General features: G+C 42.1%; 1 protein-coding gene across 2 annotated transcripts in view; it reads right to left on the bottom strand.

Annotated features, from left to right (window-relative positions):
- Positions 1-2,101: 2,101 nt before the first annotated feature.
- The window catches only part of ANK3 (ankyrin 3), a gene marked incomplete at both ends in the record, with an annotated part of 206,550 nt that continues 189,888 nt past the window's right edge, over positions 2,102-18,763 (bottom strand). Inside the window, 5 exons of one of the 2 annotated variants that reach the window (XM_080621696.1) lie at positions 2,102-2,170; positions 3,996-4,055; positions 4,180-4,263; positions 12,451-12,549; positions 16,199-16,577. In XM_080621696.1, coding sequence (XP_080477822.1) covers positions 2,102-2,170; positions 3,996-4,055; positions 4,180-4,263; positions 12,451-12,549; positions 16,199-16,577 — 691 coding nt within the window. The remainder of the gene's footprint in view (positions 2,171-3,995; positions 4,056-4,179; positions 4,264-12,450; positions 12,550-16,198; positions 16,578-18,763) is intronic. The other variant, XM_080621697.1, reaches the window with a different exon arrangement.

Below are 18,763 nucleotides of genomic sequence, written 5' to 3'. Positions count from 1 at the left end.
TCAACCTATATTTTACAATGGGTTTATTTGCAATGGTGACAAAGATGTTTTACAGCAAAATCTAGCTAATATTGTGGTATTTTCAAACATTCAAAAGAAAAGCAACACCTCTGCCTCCCAAACAGGATTCTTTTTTCTTTTGTGATCAAGAAACAAATTGGTTTTCTATGACAATCTCTTCTATGCAAATACATCCACTTCTGTAGTCAAATAAAATGTTTTCAATAGACTCTTGACTGGACTCACAACTACTTAACACACATTTGGTCATGTTTATCATATCAAAGTTTGGACCACTGAGATTCATCTTAAAGGATAAAGTTTCCCCCAGTCAAAGGTTTATTATGTAAGGAAGACTATCGAAGTTCCTCAGGGGCTCTAGCACAGAAAAGTTGTCTACTGGAAATCAGAAGAGAAATGCATCAGTGGTCATGGGAGCAAATGTGTTTCCAAGGAACTCAGACTGTGGCTTTCTGAAGGCCAGAATATGTTTCACATATTAGGCAAGGACTGCCTTATTAATGCCATATGGTGTTAAAATTAAATGCTTCTCCCTTATCTCCCAATGTGTGTTGCATGATGTTTGTATGCCAGCAGGCTCTTTATCTGCCATGCTTATGGGGTTCAGTGCCCATCTTGCCTTCAGTGCCTTTGGATTCACAAATTTCCACTGATCCCTCCCTGCAGACTGGCCGTAGAGAAGCACTGGAGCTGACGGGTCACAATTTCATACAAGCAGTGCTTCCTCTTTGGCTTGCTTTCTTCTGTTGAGCTCTATGAAGCAGAAAGGTGTGTCAAAAGAATCACCTCCCTTTTCAGAGCAGCAAGTCTCATGAAGCAGTATTATTCTATTAGTCCACATGGGAGGGCTCTCAATAAAAGCAGGAATTCAGTGGTCATGCTAGGTGGACGCAGTAGGTCCTTACCAGATGCTGAAAGCATGCCAGTCACCTCACAGAGCTCGCTCCTTAGGGCTTGATCCCATAATGCCCTCAGCTAGATCCCACACACTGTGTGCTGCTGCTCTTAAATGGCACTACTCATGTGCAGAAAGCCTGTACAACCAGGCGTCTTTAGGGGCTACCTTACACTGCAGCAGTTGGAAGGGACTAATGACACAGGAGAGTCTCTGCTTCTGTCCTTTACCTCCACATCACTATCTGATATCTTTTCCAGGTCCTGTTTATCCTATTCTTAAGTCCCACAGTCAATCTTATTCCAGATGTATAGGGAAAGGATAACACATAGACTTGCACTTCATAAACTCTTCCCCTTCCCAATTCCTAAAACCCACCAAAGTTAAGTTCTGAGTAGAAAAAAGACGTGAAGGTCCTAAAAATGCACACTTGAAGACAGAACTGACTGACCAGCAGTGATATACACAGACTGGCTCCTCCCTTATTTACAGGCACATTTGCTGTGTGACTATAGCTACGTGATCCTGACAAAGCAGCCTCTGGCTCCACAGTGCTCTGGCATGCCATTACAGAGCCCCTGGTAGGGTGTCTTAGTCTGTGCGTTTGGGTTTAGTCTGGGAAACCCTTACACTGTCAGCTGCTGTTTTCTTACAATCATTAAGGCTGGATCAATAAAATTCACAACAAACAGTTGGTAAGGATTATTTGTTTGCAAATACTGAGACGCTTCAGTGGCTCTTAGAAGGACTTTGACTTGCATAACTGCCCTGAGATCACATGCCCAACAGTGAAAGAAGATTCTCACTCCCAATAGATTTACTTGTGTGCAGCTCCTTTACTATTTGTGTTGAAGTTGACTTTTAGGAGTAGAGAGTGCTGTGCATTCCAAGCACTAGACTTTGTAAAACTCACACAAAACTCACACATGCCTCAGTATTGCTTTGCTTTATGTTCCAAGAAGAAAAACCCAATTTCTATACATAAACTCAAGGCAATTTTCTGCTTACAAGGCCAAGGGCCATCTATTCAGCATTGCAGCTCAAAAGCAATGTCAAGGTAGGAGAGGCAAGCCATTGTGTGGCCCAGGTGCTAGCCCCCATGCTGTGCAGCGCTGTTCTGGCAGAAGGCTTTAGCAGTAGAATAAAATTGATCACACTGACCGTTCAGTGGTCGGCTTTCAGCTTTCATGAGTAACTTTTCTTCTCCACATGTCTGACTTCTTTCTTTGTCTTAACCTTGTAAGCTTCTCCCTGCTTTAAAGGAAAAGTATAAACATTAACATAGTTTGCAGACAGTGCTCGTAATTATAAACCTGCTTCCAAAACAGGCTCCGCATTTTGCTGTAACAGGATAAGCAAAAAGCAGTTAAATCACATCAACACTTCATTTCAAAGATACACACAATCTACTTATCCACTCTACTGAGCTGCAAAAGCACAGGCCTGAAATATCATCTTCAAATAGCAAACACAGGTCTACAATTTCAGTATGACCCTGGGCTGGACTGTCCAACTGGCAGTCCTCGGCAGAGCCCCTGCCATCAACTGCAGCAAGATTCAGCGCCACTGTCAAGGAAAATCACCTTTCCCAACTAGCCTCCTGGGTCAGCTGGGATTGGCGGACATTTCCAACAGCATAGGCTATGGCTGCTCTTACGATGTTTCACAACGTCTGTGCTTTAAAGTGAGTTAGTAACAGAATAGAGGGATGAGGAGGAAAGCCAGCAAAACGCACCACCGCAGCAACACAGAAGTAAAACCAACGACAGTGACAAGCAGTGCAGGTTTCAATGCCTTTAAAACAGCAAACCCCAAAATAAAGGTCATCTTTTGCTCATTAAAAGCAGTTCAATAATCATCTAAAAATAAATACTCCAGTAATCACAAGCCTCATTCACATCAGAGAAAGGCATCTGTTTACATGTGGTTATCGGCAGAATTTACCCCTTGGGTGATCTGCACTGATGTATTTGTAACTATCTGTAGCTTCCGACTAATCTAATCTGGTGCAGCAAATTGAAAATGTTTCCCCTTTGCTGGGCAGGATTTATTTTTTCCCTGATAAAGGCCTATAAAAGGGGGATGGAAATATGTTTGCTTCAACTCTCTTATTTCTGTGTCATCATCCCTCCCTCCTCTTATTTTCTTTTCTTTTCTTTTCTTTTTTTTTTAGTTACCAGCAGATAAAGGGTACTTGTTATCTTTCTTTGTTTCTGAATCTCTCTTCACTCAGACTAAAATTCCTTTAACACCAATGACAACTTAAAGGGAGCAAGGACTTCCCAGAGCCATGTGCTGAGGAACAAGGCATGAGCTCCCCTGAAGCCATTTGTCTTCAGAGGTGCTGCCCATTCCTCTGATGCTTCCTTGGGACAGAGGACAGCCTGAGGCACAGCCTGCCCTATCTGCACCTGCTCATACTCTCAGAGACCCCCACAAGAGGGGCTGGGACAAACAGGCTGCCCTTCCCACTCCTCTCCTTTATTGTTAGGGGTGCTAAAGGCTGGGCATAGCCTGGCCCTGGAGAAGGAATTCTGATTTTATTCACCAGGATGAAATCTTGTCTTGGTGCTTGCCTGCAGAGGATGCCATTGCTTGGATACCCTGAAAACCCTCAGTCACTAGCACACAGGTATTATGCAGGTAAGCGAGAAGCCGGTGGGGACCAAACTGCAGCTCATTCCTTTGGGCTCGTTAAAAAAGCACACACTAACCCTACAGGTGTCAGGCACAAGTTCTGCAAGGGCTTAAACAAATCCAGAGACACAGCTCATCTTGATGGCACAAACCAGGCCTCAAAACAATGGTTTAAGCCTGCTGCCTGTTATACAGAAACAGACCTTAATGCTTCTGAAAAAATTCAGCCGGGCCCCCTTGGCACAGCCCCTGCCCACACACAACACTGACAGAGAACCCCTGCCCCGTTACCCAAACACACGACTTGTCAATAGCCGCAAACACCGCACTTTGCCAAGGCTTCTTGTTAAATGCAAACTCCCAGCCCTTTAGCAGCACTTTCCAGCAGTCAACACAACCCTCTGCATCTACTGTTATTTCCTGATAGTCCCCGTTCCATTACCATTTCACCAACTCTCCTCTCATGGGGGATAACAATGCGTCTTAATACCTTCCGGGTGATCTGTAGGAAGCAATACATGAAAAGTATTGATTTTTTCCCCCTAGATTCTAAAGGGAGAAAGTATGTTATGTTAAAAGAGGTTACTTGAATGCAAAGACTCAGCAGTGATGTAATTCATGATTACTTTTCTTGTGATGACGTTGCCTTCTTCGTCAGTAAACTGTTCCTCTGTTACAGATTCACCAGGAATGTTTTTTGCTTCCTCACCCTAAAGAACGTGTTATAAGATTAGCAATACAGCCTATATTCTGTCGAACCCACACATACTTCCACAGCAATCCAAGCAATAAGCACATTAGTTTCAACTTTATGTAACAGTTTGCTTTACGTCACACAAGTAGTATGAAAGCCTTGCTCATTTAGCATGCCAATATCTGTGCATTTACTGTACAGAATGTGTCCTTAAAACCTGTAATGAGCTTCTAGCACATTCCTCTTTTTAACTAATTCATGACATGACGCTGCCTGGGCAACAAATTGTCTTGCAGTCAGTGTGACTCCTATGAGATGAAGGCACGAATTCCTGACAATATAATCTCTAATCAGACATCCATTAGATTTTCATAGCCACTGGGTGCTCAGCACACACAGAAACATGGCCTAACACCAAAATAAGGTGGAGGAAATTTGGGATGTAAAAAGACAGCCCTGCCTATAGCTTGCATCTTAAACACATGCACAAAAGATAATACTTGTCAGTATTTACAAAATGGAGAAAGGTATCTTACGTGGCACTTTTCCTGGCACAGTAACACCTGCTGACCTGCTGAGAAGCCTCAGTCTGGTGCACGCCTTAGGAAATCAGCAGCACTTCTTTGTAGTACCAGCAATTTATAGGAACAGCATAAATAAATCCAAATGCAGTTTCCTAACCGTTATGCTAGTGACTTAATACCACTACAAGAATTACTGAGCAAATTATAAATGAATGACATGAGAGTGTAAGGCTATAACTTATGTTCCAGAAGACCTTTGGCAGTTTTACTTCATAAAGTCATGCTTCCAGGATTGGGTGCTGAAGCAATCACTGCATTTAATGCTTTGAAAATATCCACTGTCTGTGCTTACTTATTTTGCATAAATAAAACCATAATACAGCTGGCCTGCATTTGAAAAATTTCCACACATAAACAAATAACCCTTTAAACAAAAAAGGAAAAAAATTCTTAAAACTTTCATTCTTCCCTCACCTTCAACCCACTATGCAAGAAATGGCAATTAGAAAGAGGAAGCAGAAAGAAACATTGCATAAAACGTGTTATCTCAATATTAACAGCAAAATAATATTTGAAAAGAGATTATTACAGCTCAATAGCAAGCTTTCATAATGCTTCCACATACTAAGTAGCACAGGGTAAATAAAATTCCTATTTACTGTGGTCTATATGCTACAGTCATCTGCATAAGCTCCTAGCACTACTCTATAACAAACAAATACACTGATGCTATGTTTATTTTTTTATCTATTTTCCCTACACTCTTTTTTCAAAATGCACATTACATGAGGTTTGTATGCTATTCCTGAGCTCTAAACTGAATAAATCTTTCCTTTTGTTTACAAGCCATTTGTGGTCCTTTCTATTGCCAAGTTTTTCCATTTTCCTCACTTCAGAGGGATTGCAGCAGGCAGAAGCCAGAGAGAAGCACTGAAAAGCAGAGCTCTGCTGCTAACTGAGAAGCCAGTCAGTCTGTCATTATTCAGAAGTGCAGAATTTTTGCTTATTTCATATTGAAAGCTGTAACAAAATCACCACTTGCTAATTAAGTAATTAAGCAGTTTCAGACTTTTTACATGTCTCTTCCCCTGCACTTTCACAGGCTATGTAGAAACTGTAAAACTTCTTGAATTTTGATGCTTTAGTAAGCATCACCAAGAGACAGGAAGTTTCCGCAGCCAGGTGGACATCACTGCATACGGACATAAGGATGAGGACCTGCACCTAAGATACATCCAGGGCTGAAGGGACCTAACTGAGGTCTCCAGGCCTGGGAATGATGGTATCCCAAGAAGAAGCACAGCAGAACAAATGGCTGCTGAAACCTTTAGATGGAGCCTAGGCTTGGCCCATACAATTTGTTCCTCAGAAGGACTCTGCTGTGGGGCCGGAAAAGGGGAAATTACATACCTGCCTAAGCACTGATGTCAGGAGGAGGGAAGTAACAGGCTGCCCCCACAGTGAGCGGGGCCCCAGAGATGGCGGCCCACTCCTTCCTTTCTCATGAGCGAGACAGCAGAAATGAGAATGGCACGGGGACTGATGCTGTGGCAGGGAGGCAGTGGATGGGTAAAAGTTTTGGGAACTGAAACCTGTGGGGTTTCCTAGCCACAATGAAACAGGGGGAAATACTGATTCTGGAGACTTCATACTTTAATCAGAAGCATAACAGATGGGGAACTAGACACAGAGTTCCTTTCCTGGCCTCACACCCATGGGCTCAGAGACTCCCCAGCAGGGTTTCACACAGTGGCCTAAGGAACAAGAAGGAACTTTGGCCCAGATGTCCCTCTTACCCCCTGGAGCACAGACGTATGGAGACATTCCCTCTCATGAACAGGATCTCCAAATCACTACAATAAAACCCATGAAAACCAGAAATAAAACATCATGGCGAGTAGCAAGGTCACTAGACTACCTGGCACAGTAATATTATTTATGTGTACTGGTCCTTTGACTCTTTACTGCGGCTATGAGAAAGGTTATTCCTTAAAACAAGTTAGTGAGAATTACTGTGGTCAGCTTTAAAATGAAAAATGTATCGATGCACTGAAAGAAGTGTCTTGGAAAAAAAAAAAAAAGCAGTTTTAAAGCTATAACGAATCGTGGGTTTTAATTAGCTACATGCTCCTTTAAGCACAGTTTAAGGATAAATGCTGTAAATACTCAGCAGTCAGCGTGCATGAAATCTAGCTTTCACAATTCTCTTGCTGGTGGGTAGTTGAACAAATTGCAGGCGGGCTCACAATTGGCAGGAGGTAGATCTGAGTTACTGACATTTCTAATCCTATGCAGTTATAAAGATGGATGTTTGCAAGGAAAAAAAACCCCAACAAAACTACCATAAGGTAGTTTTACTTGTCAGATACTACCACTAATAGTAAAGTAAAAACAGTAGTAGTAAAACTACCACTGGCAGTTTTACTTGTCAGATATCAAACCAGCTTTGGTTTAGAATGGCACATTAGATGACCTTGTCAACAAAAACTGTTTCTAAACGCAAAGCTGCTGCATCCATGTCACAGCTGAAGAATAAAATTATTTCTGCTGCATCACACTTATGTGAGCTTTATTTTACCCTTGACCAGTTAAAATCACTGTCACAATACCAACAGCTTTAGAAAAGCAGGGAGAAAACTTAATACCATGATTACTGGAAGCTCGGTTATATCCCTGGGACTAGACCATACAAAGGCAGTCTGCAAGCCTCAGCCCCAGAACATGGCAGGAAGCTTTGCGCAGCAGAGTGCTTTAATGTCACCCTGCTCACTGGAGTGTAGTCCTGCCAAAACCAGCTGGTATCCTCTCTCTGCTGGTCTCCAGGGCAGGAGAAGCAAAGAGCAGCTTCCTCAAAGTCTTCCGCCAGCTCCACTGATTTTCTTAAGAGTTATTTGCAGATTATGGGTGTTCCCAGAGACCTCCAGATAAATGAAGTTATACAGTCGGTGCTGCAGTATTGTGCCAAAGTTCACTGCAGATTTGTCAGAGCTCTGGTTTTCTTTCATGTTTGTTTTGTTACTAGAGGGATAATAGTCCCTTTTATGCATCTAGTGTTGCTGTAACAGCGGAGAAAAAAGGTGCGGCTGGATGTCTCTTACCCAGACAGATAAAAAGGAATTTAAAAGCAGGAGGAAATAAACAAGATGGAAAGATCCTAAATAGTTAATTTCACCAAAGACCAGAGGCAGTGGGAACAGAACCTGTACAGAGCGCTCAGACCTCTTCCCTTACTGGTCTAAGCCACCACCAAGACATAATACTTTCAGCCTTGAGATCACATTCTTGTAATGCATGAACAGCAGCTGCGCCTCTTGTCTCCTTGGGGTCTCAAGCCTCTATGGCAGTGGCAGTAGAAACAAACACCTTTCATTAAGGTAATTTTCATTACTGAGTTCTGCCTACCCAGGGAGACCTTGTTAATCAGATGCCACAACTCAGCCTATGCCTGTGCTGAGTCTGGACTTGCAGATGTATTGCTAAAGCTATGGGGGCAGGGGGAGGGAAACCTGACAAACCAACAGGCAAGCCAAGGAGATCTGAAAGGAAATGGTGCTGCAAATGCGGCAGGGCATAGTCCAATACTGAAAGCTGGGTCATAGGTCTGCTGCTTGTTATATGGAGGATAACATGATGAACAGCCCTAACAACAGCACTTGTAGTCTGTGTTTTATCTCTGTGTTATCTCACTGGGGCCTGCAGCTCTGACCCTACTGGTCCCTTCCAGGGTGAGAGCACCTATGGAGCAGAACAGTCCTGCAGCTCTCCCAGCCTGGCAGGGACTGCAGCAGAGAGGCTGTGCCCACTGCATACTCTCATGTGCCTTTCCTGGGGCACAGGCCCTTCATTCTTCTCATCTACAGGACGGCCACATTTTCACTTCCCATAATTAAGTTTCTTCTGAATAATAAGACAGTGAAATCTACTGGTTCTAGTTTTGACTGAATGCTGCTCAGGCTTCCATGCCACTCCTGCAGTGCAGGCTGAAACAAACCCTCCACAATCAGTAATAGGGTGTTTCATGGGCAAAATGCGTGGAAAGAGAAAAATCTTTACTATAAATTGGCAAGAAATAACAAAAGTGCAAGGTAGAAAATTACATCAGCTTTGAATAACCCCTGCTTAGAAATCTATTTTGTTTTCCATTACGGAATTCCGCCATAAATGTTTTGGCAAGAATCTGACTAAATAGTTTTTGCGAAAAATTTGTACCCATGAAAGATTTAACAACCTTTGAAAAAGCATGAAAAATTAGACACTTATTTCTGTCATGAGTGAATAAAAGGAGCTTTGGATCCAGCTGTGAATGTGCACATTGTGGCAGCACTCTTATTTTTCCCCTGTGTGCTAACTGCTCACATTCCTGCACTGCCATAAAAACCCGCTTCTTTTGCAATGCCTCATCCCATCAATGTGCCATGTGAACAGAAGAGGGGAAAGTAAGCAAAACCAAAAACATCTGCACTACCTTGAGGTTAGAATACGATCCTATTACATGTGGAAATGGGCATCAGTCCTTGCTTGTCTGGTTTTATGGGCTCAGCCCTCTGAAGTGCTAACTCCCATGGGAATGTACTTGAGAGTGCTGAACACTTGACAGGACTCAGCTCTTGGACTGCTGGGAAAATACCTCCAGGGAAGAGAAAAGCTTTTCTCCGTATCTGGGGTAGGACAGAGAATTAAGGTAGCAGTTAAACGGAAATAATAGTGTTAGCAATAATGCAGAATGGCACTGAAAGGAAAAACAAGTTGGGAAAGAAGAACAAAGGTAATGAAGCAATTCATCCCTGAAAGTAGCTGTGGAGGCACATAGCAAAGCCTTTTTTCCACAGGACTCAATTTACCTTCAAGGTTTTAGCATTACCAAATTTTATCCCTGCAGGCTACATGAGTACCTCTGTTGCTTTTAATGCAACATGCAGGCAGTAATGAATACATGCTATGCTAAACCAAAAGAGCTCCGATGTGCAGCTCTGCTCCAAGTGCACTCTCATCATCCCTGTGCTGCTGTTGTTGGTACAAGCTGTCAGAGCAGGCTGGCAGCATGGCCACAGCATTGCCATTCATTTGTGAAGCCTGTGCCTTGTTTCTTCAGATGTTCTAATGGTTCTTATTCCAGAGAATGCAAACTCCGCACAGATTTCTAGTGCTGGCTCCTAAGTAACACTAACATGAGATAGTGTAAGACAAGTACTCCCATGGTCAAGGTGTGACTGCAGAAAAGCCTTGAGGCATTTCATCATTAATGTGGCAGTTTTACTACCTGGGGGACAGGGGAGCCAGAGGGAAAATACCCCTGCCTCCCACTCTGCATCATCCCCATAATGACTATTTGGCTAGCCAAGAGTGTCAGAGAACACAGGAGTAGGAGAGTCTGATTCTTCTCTTACTACTGCTCCATGCAAGTGATGCCAGCTATGCTCAGTGTGAGCCTCGGAGGGGGATTGTGGCTGTGGGATCAGGCATAGCACCCACTTGCTAGTCACGCAGGCACTGGCAGGCAAGAACCTGCAGCTCCCAACCACGGCCTGGGGCCCTGCGGCAGAAACACGGGAGTTATTTTTACTCTGAAGGCCGAGAGCATTCCTCCATGCCTCTGAGCACTGCATCCTGAGACCTCTTCCCTGAACTAGTTACTGTTCTTCAGCCTGTGCATGCTTTTACAGCGATTTCAGTGCACCCAAACTGAACTTCAGGGCAAAAAATTAAAGGCCAGATCCCCACCAATGTTAAAGCTCATGAACTTTACATGATCAAAATATATTTACTGAAATCGTTATTTCCACTATCAAACACTTTCCCTGAAAGGCCCGATGATTGCTGCTTTGAAAATTTTTCTTGTTCTAAGCTTTTCTGGCGATGCAGAGTGGGGGATAAAAAAGAAGCTGTAAATCATCAGACAAATGACAGAAGCGTCACATGTATTTTCTAATCAAGAGAAAGGTACAGTTCTAATCCAGTTCAGATCAGACACGTTCTCAACAGAGCAGGTTCAGCCGCCTGCAAGTCACCATGCACATACTCCTGACTGCATCTGCACTAGCTGCAGATTACAAAACTATATACACTGCTTTACCACTGCCCTGTTAAAAAGTTCAATCCCAAATTACACGACAACATTTAAAAACAATGTTCTGTGCCTTTCTCTAAACCGTGTGGATGCACTTGGAAAGCAAGAGAAGGCTGCCTTTTAAATACTTTGTTTTCTACTCCGACATTTCCTGACTCCAAACTAGTGGACACTAAAATAGTTCAGACATAAATCGGGTGGAGGACCTCAGCCACAGGCCAACTATGCAGCCGTTAAAACTTTCAGCACATGGATACTTTATGTCTTACCAGAAACACTCTTAACAGCAGTTGTGGGTCTGTTAAATCACCCACAGGCCACCTGCCCTGTTTGAAAATGGAAACCACATTCCTATTTCTTACTAGTCATGTCGTATCTGCAGAGGGAATTACTGAGGAAGGGTTATATCTTGACCAGCCCAGGGCCATTCATGGAATGCAGCAGGTTTTCCGCCTGTAAAGATGAGGTATCGGGCAAAACATTCGCTTCTAGTGAGCTAATTTTTGCAGTTCCTGCCTTTTCCAGAATGGAAGCTTGACTGGTAAACTGAAGTAGGTCAGGGTGAAGAAAGTCAGAAATGTAATCTACCTTTATCTGAACGAGGCTGTGAGGAGCAACTTATCTGCCAGCCACACCATACACAAGGTGCAGTGCCTGCATTGCATTCTCTTCTCCACTAATCATGCAAATAACCATAATATAGATATGTGCAATCAGTGTCATGAATCATTACTAAAGTAACAATTACATCTTAGGCAAACTCAGCTGGTGCTGTAACAGCGCTATGGTGGTTGGCTGTCTTTTTCATGGCTTGACTGCATGATTTTCTAATAAGAATCTAATAAATCCTGTAAACTACTGAGGGATTAACATAATGGTTTCCAGCGCAGAATTATTTTCTTATGCTATATGGTGCAGGCAAATAATGCCATACTGTATGAACATAGAAGAAAAAATATGAGGGCAAAAGCAGTTCTTTATATGACTGTGCTATTGTTATCAGTATATAAAGCATATTGTGCTGAAAATAAAGGCCGTCTGTAAATAAATGTACTAAATAAAGCATGCTGAAAGCAATGCAAAGATTCTTATTAACTTTGGTAGGTTTTAAATCAGGATCACATGCTGTTTTGAGGAGGCTTTCCAGAACACATTAAGCACTTAGGACCGGAAGTTTCAACCAGAGCACATGGCTAATACTCTCCTGTATCCCACTCATGTACATTCCTGCAATTTTTAAACTTGTAATTTAGAGATTTTTTTTTAAGAAAACAAAAAAAAGAATAGTCACCCATATCTGTCTGTAATTCATTTTGCTCTGCATCACACCAACACACTGCATCTAGCTGTAGTCTTTTTTAAGATGCCATGCAAAACAGTGGCAGTGAAGGGCACAACATTCCATGCAGCACAGTTGTTTTCCAGCATAAGACAACCATAGACCTCTGGGTTAAGCAAGGAAAGGCTACCTAGCACTTGGTTATAAATACACACTGGCAATGGAAAGCAAACTACCAGAGGGACTCCAGTATGCCAAACCTGACATTCTGACACAGCAGTCCAAACCCATGTACATGCCAGAGTTGCCTCAAGAATTCAGATCACAAAATACCTTTAGAATCAACCGCCGTCGATAAACTCTTGTAGTAATTCTCTGTTCTTCATCTGAGCTCGAATCACTCTCAAGCTCACTGTCACTGTCACTACATTCCTAATAAATGCAGTTTTAGTATATTTGAACAGCACATTTGCAAGACAGAACATGCTGATCAGGACTAGGAGAAGAAAACAGAGGTTATCATGGACAGCGTTTTTTCTGCCTCTATTTTGTACGTAATGATTCGTCATTTTGCTCTTGACGTATATGGTGGGAAGAGGCCTTTTTGCTCCTCAACATGCTGCAGCTTGATACCAGGTATAGAACATCTCAGCACCTCTTTAAGTCTAAGGAAAATGGTATTTGAAATGCATCTGACCTGTGGATTTCCTAAATCTTATACAGTAGTTAAAAATTTTGTGTACAAAAAAAACCTCTTTGCTTTTCGCTCTTCAAAAATTAACATTTCAAGCAGATTTTATAAATTCACAAGGTATGGGACGTTAATTCTCTCATAAAGAGAGAGTCACACAGAAAGATTCAGTGGAGCAAGCATCTTCAAAAAGATTACAAATGAGCATTTCGAAGAACTTCTCCATGTAAATGGCTTTCCTGCTCAGTATTTATCTGCTTTTAAGTAACAAAACTGTGGTGTGAAGTACAATCATTCTTCACTTTTTAAGAAGGGAACTGGGAGACCATAGCTCAGGGCAAGGGGGAACAGCCTGACGCAGGTTTCAGCTTGGTGCCAACAGGTACCACAATTGCATGCAGGCACCTACTTCATGCTGGTGCCCTCTGACAGCCCCAATGTTTTCCCCTTCAAATTCCAAGTAGCTCCTCAGCTTTGGGGCTGAGCAGCTCTGTGTGCACAAGCCTGGCAGAGGGCTTTGTAGCTATGTGCGTGATGGACCCAGGACAGAGGCTTTTCTCACATGATGTTTGGCTGAATCAACCTTTTCTGAACACAAAAATCTGAAAATTTTCTCTATAACTACTTAATGATAGCCAACCTTGATTTTGAAGTAATGAATAGTGGATATTGCTAACTGCATTTCTGTTTCTGTCTTTGAATGTGGCCCAAGACATCCCAAACAAGAAGCAGTTCTCAGAAACGATGTGTAAAATAAGAGTAGGCATAGGTGGGTGAAGGAAAAAAGGACTATAAACCAAAAAGCACTTAGGGCAGGATGACAGTATTCATCTGCATGTAAAATCTCCTGCTGTTCTCTGATCCTAACTAAGCATATATACATGCAAAGAAATCATACTCCAACCCTATCCAGAAGAAGCAGTAAGAAGCAGATTTCCAGAGGTCACAAAGGTTTTAGAGGAGGAGTTCTTTTAAATAAAGAGCTTTAATAAAGAGAGGTTTATTGATGATGGAATTCTAACACTGGGAGTCACCTCAACCACATGGTGGACATCACCTTCTTTGGGGTAATAGAGCAACAGTGCTTGCTTTGCTCTGCTCATTTGAACAGATCACTGGAATCTGATGCTTCAGCATTTGCAGAGAATTATATGGCCTACACCATGGCTGCACTGCTTTTGTAAACTCCTGGGCATTTACTTGGGCTTGGGATGAGGCCAACAACTTGTTTCATCCACATCACCAGCTAGCAACCCAGTATCAGTCATCTGAGTTTATCTCTTGCTGCAAACTCTATGCCAAAACATTGACGCAGCCCTCAGCCTGCAGCTGGATGACTTTTACTTCTTAGCTCTTTCCAAATGGGTCACAGAAAAAATCTCTTACTTGTGGAATTTATTTTGTTTCCCCTTTCTTCCCACAGAAATAAATCTGTTTCTTACATACTTTTCTTTTTATTTGAGCATTTCTGAAGAACGTCTTGCCAAAACACTGCAGTTGAGATTCTCTTTTCTATTTTCATGATGGCACATGAAGTGTCTCACCATGAACTGGACTGTGTTAGCAATTACACTATTGACTTCAAGTTAATTCTTGAGGGAATATCAACAAGATATTAGAACCAATTCTTGTCATTTGAACAAACACTAGTTTGTTACCCATTCGGGTTTTGTGAGAGATCCACGTTTAGAAATTACATTATTTTCTGATACCAGTTTATTCAAAGATCATGTCTATAAAAAGACTTGTTATTTAGAAGATAAAATTATCAGCCATTACCAGAAAAGCAGGAGTAGCGCAAAAGGCATGCATAAGAAAAGCAAGATCTTATTCTTCCTAATCCATACAGGGTATCCAAAATTAAAAAGCACACAAAAGGAGATGACAACTTATCTTCTCCCTGATGGGAATCTGGAGGGGGAAGTGCAGCACTGCTGCACACCCTCAGCATGTTAAAGTGTGCATCTGTGCTTAGCCCTGCATTTAAGTGCAGCATAATATAAACCCGAGGTCTGCCCCAAAGCCTACTGACACTGAAGGAACTCTGCCATCTGCCTTTAACTGCCTTTGCAGAAGGCTCTTACTTACATTTTTAAAGTATTCCAGTAATTAGTGAACATTAGGAAAGATCTTTGCTGCTTCAACTGTGTCACGAACTAATAACAAGATAATAACAATCATATGCTGCATAACTGCTGAGACTGATTATGTTACCATCTAATAAAAGAACTCTTGGTTGTATAATCAAAAATGAACTAATTTAAACCTAAATGACTTATTGTAGCCCACCACAGCCAACATTTTTATTGTGCTACAATAAAAAAAACAACTATATCATGTAGACGCAATTCTACTGAAATATCTAGCTTCCAGAAGTTATAATCTCCTCCTGCATTACACGCAGGAAGAGACTATCTCAGCAGATAGAGGAATGTAGAAGAAACTGCAATTCCTTTTTTCAGTCTGGTTCCCTGCTGGCCCTGTGGTCTATTTCATGGCAAGCCTCCCACTGCTGGGGTGCAAGGTGTGCACAGCTACAAGGCTACAAGCCATTTTTTGAATCAACTTTTCTTTTAAGCTTCTGGGAAATAAATATAAGCAACTAAGAAAGCTATAAAAATCTTCATTGACAGAAGAAAACTTATAACTGAGGTTCTGAGTTAAGGATGTGCAAGCCAGGCAAGGTAGAGCTGAAGGGGAGTCCTTCCGCAGAATTTTAAGAAGAAAAAACCACCACCTGGAAAAGTGCTTTACGCATTTGGCAATATTTTGATTTCTCTTGGCTGGATGCACCTTGAAGCTGGGATGAATGAGGCCACGAAACAAAAAACATAAGGAGGAAATTAAATACAACCCAAAATTTATTTTTCTGCAAATTGACAGAGTGAAAAAATGCAGGGGGTGTTAGGGATGAGGAGCAGGATAGAGACTGAAGAGTCCCTATCTCTCTTCGCTCACTTCAATGTCACAAGAGTGGAAACCAGTGGCATCACCTTACTGGAACAGATGGAGGACAGATGAGCTGATTGGCTCTGTTTGCACAGGTGGTATGTTGGGGCATAAAAGGGGGCTGCTCCCCAGTGATGTGGAACAGCAGTCCCAGAAGCTGCTCTAACCTCTTCCAGGGCTCAGGGCCAGTCAGGCAGAGCATTATGCAGCCCTGTTTAGCAACTTTGCCTTCCCCAATTGCACCTTATTCTATTCATACTACAGAATATAAATTTCCACTAACTTCCATTTTTCTTAATTTAGCAATAAATAGAAAAGGCATAAAGAAGGATTAAAAAAAAAAAAGGAACCCTGTCACAAACAACGTTTCAAGTCTTACAAAAAATTATGTCAAGCAATAGGGACTCCTCACACAGCTTATTATTACAGGACACATTGTACCTTCTGTTCAGACATTACTGCTCCCTCCTCCTCTTGGATGCTTGTTCTTGGCTTGCCTTCCTCAGAAGTAACCCAGCTCATCTTCTTCACACTGATAGGCACAGATGTTCTGTTGCTTTCTGTTGTTGGCTTGCTAGTCTCTTCCAAAGATTTTTGATATGTTGTTGATGATAACATTTGCTCATTAGCACCAGCTGAAACTTGGGGCTTTGTTTTTGGGGCTTCTTTGTCACTCTGTTTTCCCACATCATTTAAAGATTCCTGGGTGTAGGATTTAGCTTTCGCCTCTGCTGTAGATTCGGATAGGCTTCCATTTGTTTCTGGCTTCCCTGCTTCTCCTTTGACATATGAGGTAACAGAATCCCTACATTGGTCCGAACTATGAGAAAATGAAAAAAGAATAGACAGATGTTCAGTGCTTAAATCACATGCAGAACAGCAAAGCACTGAGCCTTCATTCTTAGCACATACATTTCAGACAAAGTAATATTTTAAATTCAGGTTGCAACCATCAATCTATCAAGGCTATTGCCTTGTCTTCTGCATCCTGATATCTCTTCAGAAGCAATAAGAATACAGTGAACACTAGAAAAAAGGCCAAATGTTAAATGTTAATCCCCTTCAACTTGGGGGGTGAAGAAAAAAGGAGAGTAAAATATATAAACCCTACAATTTCACTTGTATAATCATGAGATAAAGCCCTGAGGCACTAAGTCTTTAACCTGCTCTCTAACCAAGGAGGTGATGAAAGCATCTGTTACTGTGCAATTACCAGTAACGGTCAAATAGTTTATGTTTCTTGTTGCCCAAACTACAATATTTGTACACCAGATAAGTCACACCTCTTAAAAAATATTGGTATATGAAAAGAAATCCTTAGACAGTGAAGATTTTCAGTAATACATAAAGCCAAAGGCAAGGAAGGTTGCAACAAGATGGACTTAGGGGTGCTGGTCAATGAGAAAGTTAACATGAGAAGGCAGTGTGAGCTTGCAGCCCAGAAAGCCAACCATATCCTGGGCTGCATCAAAAGGAGCGTGACCAGCAGGTCGAAGGAGGTGATCCTGCCCCTGTGCTCTGCTCTCGTGAGACCTCACTTGGAGTATTGTGTGCAGTTCTGGTGTCCTCAACATAAAAAGGACATGGAACTGTTGGAACAAGTCCAGAGGAGGGCCACAAGGATGATCAGGGGACTGGAGCACCTCCCATATGAAGATAGGCTGAGAAAGTTGGGGCTGTTCGGCCTAGAGAAGAGAAGGTTGTGTGGAGACCTCATAGCAGCCTTCCAGTATCTGAAGGGGGCCTACAAGGATGCTGGGGAGGGACTCTTCATCAGGAATTGTAGCAACAGAACAAGGGATAATGGGTTCAAACTTAAACAGGGGAAGTTCAGGTTAGATATAAGGAGGAAGACCTTTACTGTGAGGGTGGTGAGGCACTGGAATGGGTTGCCCAAAGAAGCAGTAAATGCTCCATCCCTTGCAGTGTTCAAGGCCAGGCTGGACAGAGCCTTGGGTGACATGGTCTAGGGTGAGGTGTCTCTGCCCGTGGCAGGAGGGTTGAACCTAGATGATCTTCAGGTCCTTTCCAACCTAAACCGTTCTATGATTCTATGAAGATAGAAATCTGACTGATATTTTTCTTCAGATTAACTAAAGACAGGTTCAACCTGCACTTCGGATACACAATTTTCTTCCCTTTTGCATTTTTGCTTGCTTTCAGATAAGCACTATGACTGTATACATGAAAATACTATAGCTATTTGCTATCTTATAAAAGATAGCAAAATTAATTAATCTAGCTAGAAATTGATATGCTATTTCCTTAAAGAAGCCCTTTTACTTCTAGAAGTGATGTATTTTACTAATTTAGCACAATATAAAATGCAGAATAAAAATGTCTGCTTAACAACAGAAATCACACCAGTAGTAGATTGTGTGCTTTGCAGTCCTGAAAGACAATGGGTTTACTAACATCAATGGCTGACTTCCTATTTGATTAAATAAGAGAGTATGCAATGCTACCTGGAACCTTAAAGCATCCTGAGGCACAGGTGCAAAGTATGTAAACTGCTGACAGACAAATGATCACTCTGCAGATAATCATTCTCTGGTGATTTACAGCAGACCTGGCTCCTTCTATCAGTAATCATGGGAGCCACATTCAAAACAAAGGCAGGCAGGAACTCTTCACCTAGTGGGTACCAGTAAGGCTGAACACGGCAACACATACTGTGAACGCTAAAAGCTTAAGTAGGTCTGAGGGGAGACTGGAAAAGCTCATGCAAGAGAAACGCATTGAGGATAACTATGTAGAAAGCATCCATCTCAGCAGGTCATTATGCTGAAAGCAAGTGGAGCTTGAGAGAGTACTCTAGGAAAACAGCATGTATGTCCACTCTCCTCCTCCCCTAAGCATCCTCTGCAGTCACTGCTGGGAGACAACATATGGGACTAGACAGATTTGGTATCCCCATTCTTACTTTCTTATGTCTTGTAACTCATCTCTTTAAAAGTCTAGTAAATCAGCATGACGTAACTGGCTTGAAGGAAGTGTTGTTTATAA

Source organism: Psittacula echo, assembly GCF_963264785.1.
Source record: "Psittacula echo genome assembly, chromosome: 6".
In the NCBI taxonomy this organism is placed as follows: Eukaryota; Metazoa; Chordata; class Aves; order Psittaciformes; family Psittacidae; genus Psittacula; species Psittacula echo.
Note: the sequence above shows the minus strand (reverse complement) of the source record. Positions and strands in the feature narration are given on the sequence as shown.